At 47.4% G+C, this 13,748-nt stretch overlaps 1 protein-coding gene across 2 annotated transcripts in view; it reads left to right on the forward strand.

Annotated features, from left to right (window-relative positions):
* PCDH1 (protocadherin 1) overlaps window positions 1-13,748 on the forward strand; it is a 55,508-nt gene that overhangs the window by 26,310 nt on the left and 15,450 nt on the right. For both annotated transcript variants that reach the window (XM_049829368.1, XM_049829369.1), the window contains exon 4: window positions 1,327-1,546. In XM_049829368.1, the coding sequence (XP_049685325.1) occupies window positions 1,327-1,546 (220 nt within the window). The remainder of the gene's footprint in view (window positions 1-1,326; window positions 1,547-13,748) is intronic.

Consider the following 13,748-nt stretch of genomic DNA (forward strand, 5'->3'; position numbering starts at 1 on the left):
TTTTTTCTCATCTTTAAAGACAGGCGCTATTTTAGCTCACTTCCAGTCTTCTGGAAGCTCCCCGAGTCTCTACAAATTCTTTAAAAAAAAAAAAAAAAATCTAAAAAAAAAAAGGCTAAAAAAAAAAAAGGCAAAAAAAAAAAAAAAAAAAAGCCCCAGCAGCTCTGAAGTTACTTAAATCAGGTCTCTAAGCACCTGGGGTGAATTTAATCAGGTCCAACCAACCTAAAAGCAGCTGGCTCATCTAAATGTTCCCTGTGTGTTCCTTCCCTTGGTTAGTCTCAACTCCAACCCCTTCCTCATCGGTGCTAGCTATGTGGGATGCCTGATTGCCACTCAGTTGTAGTAAAGACATCAGCAAAAAAGGTATTCAACCTAAATGGCGTGTTGGTTCCTCTCTCTCCTGATCGCCTTCAGACCCCCATCAAATAGCTCGTTTCTTGGGCTCCTGCCTACATTTATGGGTGATTTTGTGTCTTTTTCTCTCTCTTGGTGTTTGTGTTTCATTCTCTGCACTCATCATCCTGCTCTTGCCCTACGAACTTGTGCTACCCTTTCCACTCCTCAGTAATCATGACAAAGAAGGATTTTATGGAAGGATTTGGAGGAGGATAATGATGTAGCTTAATGGCTGTTTGCAGGGAGCTCCTTCCAAGCATGAGGCAAAGCTAGAGAAAGAAAGTGTGAAGTAGGGTCTTTGAAATGTTTAACAAGCAGACAAAAGAAGCAATGGTGACCCTTGATGGAGAACCTCTTAGGATGAGAAATGGTGTCAGGCCAGAGGCTGGAAGGTGAGGGACGATGTCACCGCTGGGCAGTGATCCCATTAGAGAGGCTCTCGGGTGGGCTTAGCAGGTGGGTCTCTGAGAACAGGTCTCTGAGAACACCAAGCCTGCATGCAGAGTCTGACTGCAAAGTGCAGACCCCAGATGAAGGGTGGGGGCCAATGATTCAGGACGCTGTGCTAACAGAGGACATTTCTGGAGCCTTCCTGTAATGCAAGAGGGCATCTGCCCAGGGTTGTCTCTGCATGGAAGAGGAGGCTGGCACACGAGCCATGGAGGGAGCTGCTGGGTCAGGGGAGTGCAGAAACCGTGCAAGGTGTGCTCCCTGCATGGGGTGGTGTCTGATGGGGTGCTCTTGGCTGGGATGGAGCCCAGCACCATGTCTGTCGGGCTGGCTGTGGGGGGCTGATGATGGACCTTGCTGGTGTTGGGACCGCGGGGCAGGAGCGCTCTGCCTCTCTTTAGGGATCAGGTTTGATGACCCTGCCTTTGCCTTCATCTGCTGGGTGCATGATGCAACAGCTTTTCTCTTCTTTCCCAGTTACCTCATCGCCGAGTGACGTTCTCTGCAGCCAGCCAGGCTCAGGACCTGCAGGATCCCTCCCAGCACAGCTACTACGACAGCGGGCTGGAGGAATCAGAGACCCCAAGCAGCAAGTCATCGTCGGGGCCCCGCATTGGGCCACTAGCCCTGCCTGAAGATCACTACGAACGCACCACGCCCGATGGCAGCATCGGGGAGATGGAGCACCCTGAGAACGGTATGTGCTCGCGGCACGCGTGCCTGCCACCTCCCCAGGGACCCTGTGCCCGAGGCTCTTCATCCTCAATGCTGCACCTCCCCTGGTGTGGGTGAGATGGGGCAAGGAGCTCAGTTGGGACAGGCTTGTCACGCTCAAGTCTGGTGGAGCTGGGAGACTGGAGAAGAGGTGAGGCTCAAAGCAAGAGAGCAGAAAGGACATGGTGAGGAGGGGAGAGGTGGGTGAGGGAGAGGAGGTCTGCTGGGGGATAGGAGATGTGGGAGTGGGAATAGTCAAGGAGGCAGGTGGGTTTGGCATGATGTAGACAGGGGGCCGAAAAGGATGGTCCGAGATGGCAGCACAGGGAGGGGGTTGTAGCCCAGCCAACGGTGAGCTTGCGTGCAGCAGTCAGGTGGTCCCATGGGTGCCTGCCTCTGCATCAGGGCAGGGGTCTAGGGATGGTTGGGGCATGATGCAGCTCTCTGTGCTGTGATGGGTGTCTGAGCCGTGGGAGTTTCCCGGGGAACAGAGGAGGAGAGCAGGTTTAGTGGCACAGAATGGGGTGAGGAGATATGTGGAGCGGAGGATCAGAAAGCATGGTGGTGGCAAACCCAAGAGTGACATGTCCTGCCTTCATTGGGCCCTTCAGGTCACCTCCTGCTCAGGTCCACCTTTACCTGAGAATGCCACTGGAGGTGTCTGCATCCTCACCATGGGAGAGCTGGCTTTCCCCTGCCCTGGCGCAGCTTCGACCCCAGTTCTGCTTCTTGTGCTGCCTCTGTGCTGCCTGCCTGACTACCCTCAATGAGCCCACTCCCCAAGCTATCTTCTTTGGCCAGCTTAAGTTGCTTCCTTGGACTTGGCTCTGGCTGTGCACATAACATCTACTTTCCTGTACCTGCTGCCTTCTGTGCTCTTGTACTGAGGGGAGGTTGCAATGGAGCTGGCAAATTCAAAGAAACCTCTGGGAGGGAAAAAGAGGAGGTGCAGTGGGTTCTCCTGAAGTCTCCCCCTACTTCTGGGAGCATCCTTGACTTTGGGACAGGTCTGTATGTGGTGTGAAAATGGCTGAGAGTGTGTTTAGCTGGTCTAGGGAGCTGCAAACCTGCTGGGTCCCCCTGTTAAGGAACACATGGAGCCCAGGCTAATTTGTGGTCTTGAATGTCTAGTGGAACATCTCTTCCTTCTTCCCAGGTTAGTTCCTGGAGTAATGCTGGAGTTCACAATGCTATAACCATTGAAGCAAGGCATGGTGGTGCCGGGTCTGGTGGGGTTCCTAAATCCATTTGTTGCTCTTGGAATATGAGGCACCCTCCTCTTTAGGAGTGTTGTGCAGATCACTTTCTTCCCAAAAGTATCAGCCAGCCAACTGGGAAGAGCACTATGGAGAGGTTCTTGGAATCCTGGTGCAGGATAACAGTACTGGACTTCCCAAGTGCCCTTGAGTATGAGCCCGTGCCTGCAAGAGAGGCTTGAAGGGCATGTGGGCAAGGAGATGCCACATGGCAGTGCTGAAGGATATAGTGGGGCTGTGGTGATGATGGGCCTGGAAGAGGAAAGTTTGAGACCCTGACCATGACAGGCAACCCAGAGATGATGAAGGAGGAGCAGGGCTAAACGTAGAAAGAGGAGACAGAAAGGAGGACCTGGAGTGTCTGCAACAGGAGACGGAGGGCAGAGAGAGCTGCCTCTAGTCCTTGGGATGTTCATTGTCTGCCCAATGGGGATGAGCAGACCTGAGAAAGGCTAGAGGACACTGACCGGAGCAGTGGCTCTCACAGGGACAGAGCACCAGGGCATGGTTCCCTGCCCACAGCATCACAAAACCCAATCTGTCCTATAAACTAGTCAGCTTCCTCCCTTTCACAAGAGACCCTGTGTAAATTCACAGCCCAGGAGGACAGAAATCTCCACACACCCATCCATGAACAAATCCGTGCGTGATGCAGACATGTACAGAGGCTCCCAGGGGATAACCATAACCCTGTTCTGCTTGCCATCCCTCAGCCTGTCCTGGCTCGACTCCCTTCACGTGGCAGTGGTTGGGGAATCAGGCTCCAGTGCCTCCAGCAGCCGTCCTGACCTGTATAAACCAGGTTCAGTGCAGAGGCCATGGCAGGCCAAGGCTCTGGGGAATCCACAGGCATTAACCCTAGTCAGTCCTGGTGCTCTGCAGATAATCTGGCAAAGACAGTTCAATGAACTTGAGGGGCTGGGGTCAGGGTCGTGATCCATTAAGCAGACTATTAGGGGACCCTGGCACCAGGCCAGGTGATCTGGAGATTAGGAAGTACTGGTCATGTTAGATCAGTTCATCAGAGTTGTGTTTCCCACCGTCCGCCTGCCCAAGATGTGGTACATCAGACCTCTGTGGCACAAACAAGACCTCTCTGTCTTGTTTGTCCAGAGAAGGGTCATGTCTTGCTTCCTGCAAAGAGTCTCCAGTGATGTGGGACCATCATGACCTTTTTGGGGACTGTCTCACCATGCCCTTGTCTTGGCTTTTGCAGCTGCTCAGGCAGCACCAGCCCCTCAAAGAGATCAGATTTTGTTTTTTTTGCGAGGCTGGGAAGACTAAGCCATTCTTGACCTTACATTAAACTGAAGAGACGAGTTGGATCCCACTCACCCTATCTCATGGCATGAGTGCAGGACTGACACGGCTGTGCATTTTCTAGGCTTTCATCTAGTTATAAATATCCAACATAACAGGGCTTCCATTGCTTTCTCCAGGAGATTATCCCTGCAGCCGAACCAATCTGATAAGCAAGTATGCAAGGCTATTTATAGCTTTTCAACTGGAAGACAGATCCATGCCTTTTCTTTGTAGATGGTTCTTCACTTGATTAACACACATATCAGTGTCCTCCTTTTTTGGACACTTTTTACTGTGCAGACTGCAGTAAAATGCTGTATTGCAGGGGCTGAGCCAGGTCCTTTTCAGGAGGAATTATGATGTTTCGGATGAAGACTTCTCCAGTATCTTGGCACTAATGTGCCAGCTCCTCAGTCATCCCAGGCATTTGTCATCCCTGGTATTTTACCTAGCTGCCCACTGTTTCCTCCCCAACATTTTGCTGTGCTGTTATCCGCTTCTGTGGGGTACACTGAGCTGGGAACTGAGCTTAGTCTCCCACTTGGCCACCCGTTGCTTTTGCTAAAGACATCTGCTCCCCCTGTATCACAGATTTGCTTTAGTTGGAAGAAGCCTGGGAGTGATTCTGCTCTGCAGAGGATCTGTCCTGCCATAATGCATGTAGAGCTTGGATTACGAAAGTGCCAGTCTCTCTCCATTGACGATGGAGAGAATTTAGTAAGATTATAGGACCAAATACGTGCAATTTAGGAAATGTTACATGAAGGCTGTTTCACTCTGTCCCTGTGTGGTACAAAGGTATCTGAGATGGCGATATAGCGGATGAAGTATTTCTGAGTTGCGTTCTTCAGCCCACAGAACAGGGGAAAACGTTTAATCTGTTTTATCCCCCTTATTTAAAGTGGGGACCCCATGCCTTTTTTAATGCATGCCATTACAACCGCACACTGAATATGTAATTAACAGTCATCTCATGAGTTTTGCAATGTACTTAGTGCAGTAGTATCTGTACTTCACAGATGTTAATGAGTTTATCCTCACAGCTCCCCTTCCAGGGAAGAAATTCCACCATAGCTGGGGAATGAAATAGAAAATTATAATCTGCATTTCTGAGATGTCTGCTAGCTTTGGGTGTTGCCCTGGATGAGCTGGCAGCTCCTCGGTCTGCTCTTTTTGGAAGGCAAGAGCTGCCATAGCATCCCAGTGCTCCTGAGCCACAAGGCAGGTCTCCAGCTGCTCTTGGATGGTGAAGCCAAGGCTGCATCGGCTGCCTCCGGGCAGTCACTGACGTATGAGGCGCGAGCAGCATGGCTTTGGGACTTTGTGGCAGAGCTGGATGTAAAACCCTCTTGCCTGGTTCATAGCCATAGGCTTTTCTGACAAGACCAGCCTTTTTCTCATGGTCTCTTACCTCCTCTGTACACCTCATCACAGCTTGAGCAAATGAATTGAGATACCATTTCCAGGGTTTGACTGCTGGACTTGATAAAAACCTTTCAGTCCAGATTCTTCTTTGTTTCAAGAAAGACTGGTAGATTGATGCATTGTAAAGCCAGAAGGAGCAGATTGTCTAACCCCTGTGTGACACAGGCCATAAAATTTCACCCTGTGATTCTGCGTCTCACCATGGCTGACCGGGAGCACTCCTTTGGAAAGATTCCATTTTGATAGCAGATTGCAAATGGTGGCAAGTGTGTGAGACCCCTGGTGAGCTCTTCTGGTGGTAGGTCCTCTCTGCCCCCAGTTTCACAAACCTACACTTAAATTCTGCTTGAGCTGCTCTAGCTCCCATTTCTTTCCATTGAATTGATATTAGAAGATGCCTCACTTGACGCGTACTTGTAGATCACATGCAAGCAAGTCAACGTTTAAAGTTCTCTTTGATGCACTCAAAACCTGAGTCAGGTGCCTTACTGTGAGCAGAGCCAAGGCAAGACATTTTGGCAGCTGGTTCTCTCTTCCTTTCCTCTCACCCTTCCTTGTGCTCCTCCCAGCCATTGCCATCTGCTCATGATGTCGCCACAGACCTGAAGCCCCATTCCTGGGCAGCAACAGCAACATCTGGCACATCTTGGATGTATGTGCTGCTTTTTAACCCTTGCAAAGGCAGCCTGGGGAGATTTTTTTCTTCTGGCTCCCCTTTGCTACACTTCTGATTATAGTTCAATCTTCCATTCCTTCATATCATTTTTTGTCTACATGATCACCAATTTCCCAACAACCTTTTAGCAGTGTGGATGTGTCCACATGATACCCCATAGCAGCAGCACTCAGTGGCATCCATAGCAGCACCAGGCACAGAGATAATGTGACTGCTAGTGTTTGTCTTCATAGTCTCACGACAGGCATGTGTCCATCACATGCAAACAGAGCTGCTTCTGGCTAGCACTGGGCTGTGTGTGCACCCTGCAGTATCACAGCACCTTGAGAAGGCAGGTGGATCAGAATAAGACTCCAGGCCAATGGTCCCTTCTCACTGCTCACATTGATGAGTTGGATTTGCAGCACTGGGGAGACACTATCACCTGTTTTCTGCTTAGTGTCAGTCCGGTCATGCACTTCTTCCTAAGGTTCTCACTGCTATTGTCATTAAGTTCCTTCCAGCCAGCAGATGGGACAAAAAAAATTACTTTCTGTCTCCTCGTCTGGCAGAGTGAAGTCTCTAGATCTTAAAACCTATTCTTTTTTTGCATTATCTTTAAATGTCTCTTTTGTCTTGATGAAAGTGTTCCAGGCACATTTTCGGTCCGTGGATTTTTTTTTCAAACGTACTCTGCAGCATTTTTGCTTTGTTGCAGAATGCTGAGGAATGCTTTTGCCTGGGCTCCCATCTGGGATGTGGGATTTGAGCTAGCTCTGTGCCATTCCCGGTCAAATGCCTGTGAGCCCAGATAGGTTGACTGGTACACAGACCTCTTCTGTTACTGAAAGATCTCACACTTTGTAGGAGAAAACAGGGTATGGCATAGGATAGGATAAATGCTGCTGTCCATGGAATAAAGAAAGATGATCGCTGGCTGGCACTGTGCACTGGTCTCCCCTTTGCTGACTGAGAACCTGCAGGTCACATATTTGACCAGCTGAGGACCATTGGCTTGGGTCTGGCTGACACTTGGACTCCTCTCTAGCTGAGACATTGTGGGGGTTTTTTTAACTAATCTGCAGCCCTTTCCATTTTAACACTGACTATTGACATCAGGGATGGAATTACTTATTGTAGATGTTTTGTCATTACTAGTAGTTTCCAAGTCCTGCTCTTGTTTAGGATATGCATACTCTCTGTGACCATCTTCTGCATCTTGTATACTTCTACAAATTATGTCCAGTTTCTCAGTGATCTTCAGCTCTACAGGCATCTGAATTTCTTCATAAGAAATTATGATCTTCTCTACTTTCTTCAGTTAATGTGGGTTCATCCCCAAAGACAGCTTCTGATTTTCCTAATCACTACTGAAGAGAGATGTGGGAAAATTTTTTATCATGATAGACAACATCCGACGGATTGCAAATGGTCATGGATTACACCATCTTGTTTTCAACATGCCATTTCTGTCTGAGCTGTAATTTTGAACTTGTTCTCACCCTATTTCTTCTTTTCCATATTTTCCAGCACCTGTGTCTGGGTAAACTCTCTCTTACGAAAGAGCCATTCCGGTCAGAGCAGTTGTGGCATGCCATATCAACCAGGTCACCTTCCTTAATTGTACCGAGGATCCCAGGGTAAATAGGGTACAGCTGTTTTTTCTTCCCCAGACTGAGTACCAAGTACATTGCTACTAGCTACAGAGAATGCCTTTAATCCTCTCAAGACCTTCTAAGAAGGATGCTACTTGCTTCAGACGTTGTCCAAAATAGCTTTAATAATTTATTTGACGTGTCTTTCTTGTCTCACAGGATTATGTGGTAGCACACATGTAAGATTGTCCTCAAGTTCTCCAAAGATCCTTGGCAGATCCTGGACATCTCTAGAGCAGTTATTTGAAGGAAGCAAATTTCTCTGTTGGATTCTGATTACTATTTTCGTCCTTTCTGTCCCTGAACTGTGGTTGTGTTATGTGATTATGAAAAATCTAGGCAGGACAGTCGTTCTGAGTCAATGCCCAAGAGACGAAAAGCTTCATATTTCAGTAGGAAGGTGCCTTCTCTTGTAGAATATGTAGGTCCCTATGGCTGTATGTGTGCCTCCTGCATTCGAGATTGGATTTTTTGAGTTTTCTGCTATTTCTTGTGATCCTGGGCTGGGCTGTGACATCTTCCATCCCCTCTTGCTGTCTGTGGCAAGACTATGGAAATTAGTGAATTTCATACCCCTTCTTTTATGTCCTTCACATTCTTCCTGCTCTGAACCTACTGCATGGAGAAAATCCTGTCATTTTTCTTAATCTTTATTGTTTCTTCCATTTGGAAGCACTACCCAACACGATCCTCTCCCTGCGCTATCATGAGTGCACATCTCAGGGAGGTGACCCTCCTCTAAATTTGGTGATTTACTGCGCAATACTGCAGACACCACAAGCTTGGTGAAAATGCTGAAAGTTAGCCCAAAACTCACCTTGCTTTTTGGAACCACTTTTCCCTGTTCACTAGGCTTCATCAGCTCCACAGCAAACTTTGAGACTTTTCTTACAGGATCCAACTGCAAACACATGGGAGCATATAATTTTTATGTAAGAACTATAAATGAGCTTATACAGGGAAGACAACTTCTACTGTCCCAGGGAAAGGAGGATTTCCCAGTCTCCCAGACCAGGGAGACCAAGCAATGTCATGTACCTCCTCCAGTCCAGGGCAGGAACACTTTTGACCACCATTTCATCTCAGCAGGCTGGGTCGTAGCTCTCACTTGACCGGACGTGCACTCCTGCAGCCTTAGTGACATTAAAACAGGGAACTCTTCACCTTCACAAGGTGGCTGCAAATTGAGACACAAGTTACTGCCACTCAGTCTGCACAGGACTTAGTTTTTTTGCATTTGCCTGGCAATGGTTGCAAATGCCCATGCAAATGGTCATGCACAGCTATTCTTATCTGGATCAAATCTAAACACCCCTTCTTTGGTATAAAGTCTCTTTTCCAAAGAGTAGTTTATGTCATCCTCAAACTATTCATGGGTTCAACTCAAGTTTGCTAAAGCTTTCAGAATTAGACCCACAACAGGAACAAGAGTGTAGGTACCTTCTTCATTTGTACTATGTTGCTCTCCAGAGAGGACATTTCCTCAGAGTAAGGGGTTGGCTGAAGCTCCTTCAGACTCTTCTTTTGTATTTTCTGTAACATTTTAAAATATGCATTATAACAGGGCTTGAGATCCGGTGTCCTGCCTTTGGACAGGTGCTCTGGAGCAATTGCAGATGGTCCATGTGACATCCATGGGGGAGAGCCAGCAGATGGGTTATGAGCATTTCTGTTGATGAACCTGTTAACCACAGCCAGCACTCCGTGTGTTTTGTTAGCAAGAGTGCCAAAATAGGCAGTTCCCCTCCTCTCTGTCTTGGTTTGCTCATCCCTGTCCCTGTGCCATGTGCTCTGTTGTGCCAACACAGCTGTTTGTCTGGCTGCATGGCGAACTGGATTGGGGAGCTGATCAGGCTGAAGTTTTGCTGGATCACTTTTTTTTTGCCATATTGCTCTTCAGTCAGAGCAATTTTCCTAACCTGACTACTCTGTGGCTCCACAAAGAGCTGAAGTTGCAGAAAGCAGGGATTTTGCAGAAGGGCAGTGAGCAGCCATATGAGGTCGGCATTCAGGTTTAGAATACGTCTAAACCAGAAAAAGCAACCAAGTGTAAAAGCAGTAGACAACTAGGATCCCTCAGCAGTCCCAGACTGTTTGTTATTTTCAAAGACCTGCTTCCTTAGAAAGCACCTTTTGAAGTAATTTGACATGCCATTTCCAGCTCCTGTGTGATCTAACTCAGTTATTTCCCCTTTATCTGCCTCCAAATGCACCTGAATGTCTCTATAAACCTTCCTGCTTGGCAGTACCTCTTCCCATGTAAAGGGACCTGCATTAGTGTGGGATTTAAACTTAATGCTGGAGAAGCTTATGAAGTCTCCCATTTGAGCTTCTTGAGGACTTCATACTGCATTTTCTTTCTCATAAAAATAGCATGTGCCTGAGTTTGAAGGATCGGTCAGGTGTAGATCCCTCAGGTGGAAAATCCCTCTCGTAGGCATGAGAGAGAGGATAAGGGATTCATTCCTGTCCCCGGTGAAATCAATGTGAGCTTTGCTACTGAGACAGGTCAAATGTCAGTCTCAGTTGTTCGCTCTTCCCCAGGATTTTATCCTTTGTGCTCTCACTATTAATGAATCTCTCTTCCTGTCTCCTTCCCACAAGCTCTCATCCATCCTGATTTGAAGTCACCTCCATTAAGTGGTTGTAACGCTAGCTCTTTGCTTTACTTGCAGAGAGGACACTCCATAAATCTAACATTAGTCATGGCATCTGGTGAGAGATACCAAGGATAGGCTGCTTTGACTCAGAGGTTATCTAACCGTATCAGCCCCTGTGTTTGCCTTTCCTTTCAGGGAGCTGAGGTTCCCCTGCAGGATCCAAGGCTCATTTCATGTGAGCTGATGCAACCATGCAGTCTGCTCAGGGCCAGTGCCGACACAACAGCAGTGTAGAGAAGCCACGTGGTGGTCAGCTCCTTCTTCCCTGGGCAGTGTGGTTGGACCTGGGCTCCCTTTCCAACACCTCAGCCCTCTATCTGGTCTGAGCCAGACAAGAAGCTTTCAACAAGCAGAAATGGGGGAAGCTTATGTGCTTCATGGCTGGGAGGCTCCATTTTCCCAGGCAGGCACATCTAGACAGGTCTCAGAGGCATGTAGTGACAAGTTGTCCATGTTTGTTGTTATGGAGACCACAGCAGGATGGAGAAGGGGCTGTGCCTTTGCACTGGGTACAAAGCTTCCCAGATAATCTCTGCAATGGGCTTCAGCCTCACTCCTCATGGGAGAGGAGAGCTGCACCTCACTGATGGAAGAATTGGACTGCCCAGGGCCTGATGGATAAACAGTCCTATGTGGGTGCTCCTTCCACTGCCGTATCACTAAAAACAAAGAGACAGATCTTGTTCTTGGGCTTTGAGGCCAACTGCTTCAGCACAGCTCATGTCTACTAGGCTAAACTCTTTCAGTCAGTGTTGCTTCATCCATCCTATCCGTTGGGAAGGGTTCCTCCACAGTGCTCACCCCCAAACTGTGCCAGGGCTCTTTTCTGGTCGAGAGCTGCTCTGAACCAGGCGAAAGCAGGCTAACCTCAAAATGAGCCGAATGATGAGGACAGTGCTCGTGGTGGGTCTTGGAGATGCTTAGATTTACACTCAGGATCCTTACTCCAGCATAAGATGGAGATACTGGCATTATCAAGTTTAACTAATTTCACTTTTAAAATAATTTTGCATAAACCAGCAAAAATGCTCTTGAGTCAGGAATAAATCAGCTCAGATGGCCCATGTGTGAGAGGACGTGGGCCTCTGTTTTAGTCTATCTGTGCATATATACTTACTCAGATATAAAAGGTAAAACATTCTTACATGCATGGCCATAAACCCTCTGTACAAAAAGCACTGGGAGTGGCTGGGGAAGGGATCCAGCAGAGAAGAGCAGGATGCTGGAGTACATGGGCACAAGTTCATAAAACCAGCAGTTCTCAATCAGTTATGTGTCTGTTTCTGTTTTAAAACAACCTTGCTTGGAAGTGAAATAACAAGGAGGCAGTGAGAGAAAGGAGGAGAGGCTTAGGATATGATCTTTGTTCAGGGATATGTCAGAACAGCATGTTGTGTTTTATAGCTGCTGAGGAAAGAGAAGATGGAGTAGGGAATGTAAAATGACAGAGAGTGAGTAGATGTGATATTTGCCTGATGCATTTTGCTGGTAATTAGTATAATGCCAATTAGACATAAGTAATCTTTTTTTTTCTTCTTCAGCTGTATAAGTTATTGCTTGAAAATATGCCAACTAAAATCATGATATTAAACTTTGAGGGATATGGAGATCTCTGTTCCTTGAGGATCTCTAGATGAAATTACCCAGACAACAGGGATCTTGACAAAAGCAAGACTTATTATATCTAGAAAGAAAATGAATAAAAGCAAAAGAAATTGTGTATTCCGTGTCTAGCGTCTTGCTGCTTATTAGCCACACAGGAAGGGGCACCCACAGAGATGCAGATAAATCAGTGAGAGAAGGCAAATATCTTGCTTTTCGTGAAAACAATGCTGCTTCGATGTTATTGTTCACCCTATCAGTTTCCCTCAGCAGACAGAACCCTTCCCATGTTCAGGCAGTTCCCCGCTGCAGGTAAACCCTGCTGCCTACATGCATTTTATTTTTCATTCTCCAAGTGCTGTTGTCTCTGTTTGCTAACCCACATCATAAGACACAGGACTCGCCTTATTGTTTTGCCTTTTGGTCCCTTGGGACATAAACCTCCTTAATGATGATTAATGGCTTCTTTCAAAGGGTCAATTGCTGATCCTAGACCTCTCAAGTCGCAGGTCCTTTTGAGCCCTTTACCTGTCTGGTTCTGGGCTGGTCTTTCAAACAGGTACACCACTGCTTTGCTTGATCCTACACACATATTTTCTGTTGCTATGGACCATGCATAAGGAGCAGACCTGCTATTACTGTCTTTTGCCTTTTGAAAAATAATCTGTAAAAATTGTGCCCTTGGACTGATTCTGGAAGTTTTCATACATCTTTGTTGGACCATGAAATCAAAATCTTCTCGTGATCATCCTGCTGTTCCCTTGTGCTGTGCTTTGGGGGTGACAGAGCTGGCAAATCCCCTTTGCCAATCTGCCTCTAATGCAAGGCAATGATGTATGCCCGTTGTCCTACCAGGATGTTAGGCAGCAGGTTTAATCCTTGCTCTTTCTTTAAAGCGTGTTTTATTCATTCTGCGCCTTTAGAACTGCCTCTGGCAGGTCTCCCTCGAGTGGTGCAAACTTTATTGCATCTAACCTCCAGCAGTCTGTAAACTGCAACACCCAGGGGTAGCTGGAGGTTGATATTCCCTATCGGAAGCGATTATCCTTCTTTTTCCCACTCTCCCACAAGAGCGCCTTTCTGCCATCCTAATAACAAACATAGGGCAGAGCAGTATTCATCAGGATCTGGGATTTTTCGTGGGTCTTCCCAAACAAACCATAACCAGTGTTCCCCATTCCTAAACCTCCCCATTTTCATCAGCACACTGATATCCTCCTGTTTGCTCAGAGCTGCACCTTCAGCAAGCTGCATCGGCGTTGATACCTCCTATTTTTACATGAGAAGGTGACTTCTGTCTGGCCATGGCCATCAGCACTGCAAATCCTTTCAATGCCTTGATGGGGAATCATGCCAGCAAGATGGCAAGTGGTTCAATTCAGAAATGTTAACCACCTGGATTGATTTCTTGGCATGTATTTTGTCTGCACCAGAGGAGGAACTGACCAGTGCATATGCTGCTACTGCCACGTGCCAGCCACAAAATCTCTCCCCATTTAGCTTCCACTGCAGATTTTCAGCCTCTGAGTCTGTGGGTGTTTGAGGCATCAATAACATGCGTTTTCAGCTGGGTTTATGGCATGTCTCTTCACTGCAGAGAAATGGGCTGTGTAGTTCAGAGGTTCAGGCT

This window comes from Accipiter gentilis, chromosome 26, assembly GCF_929443795.1.
Source record: "Accipiter gentilis chromosome 26, bAccGen1.1, whole genome shotgun sequence".
In the NCBI taxonomy this organism is placed as follows: Eukaryota; Metazoa; Chordata; class Aves; order Accipitriformes; family Accipitridae; genus Astur; species Astur gentilis.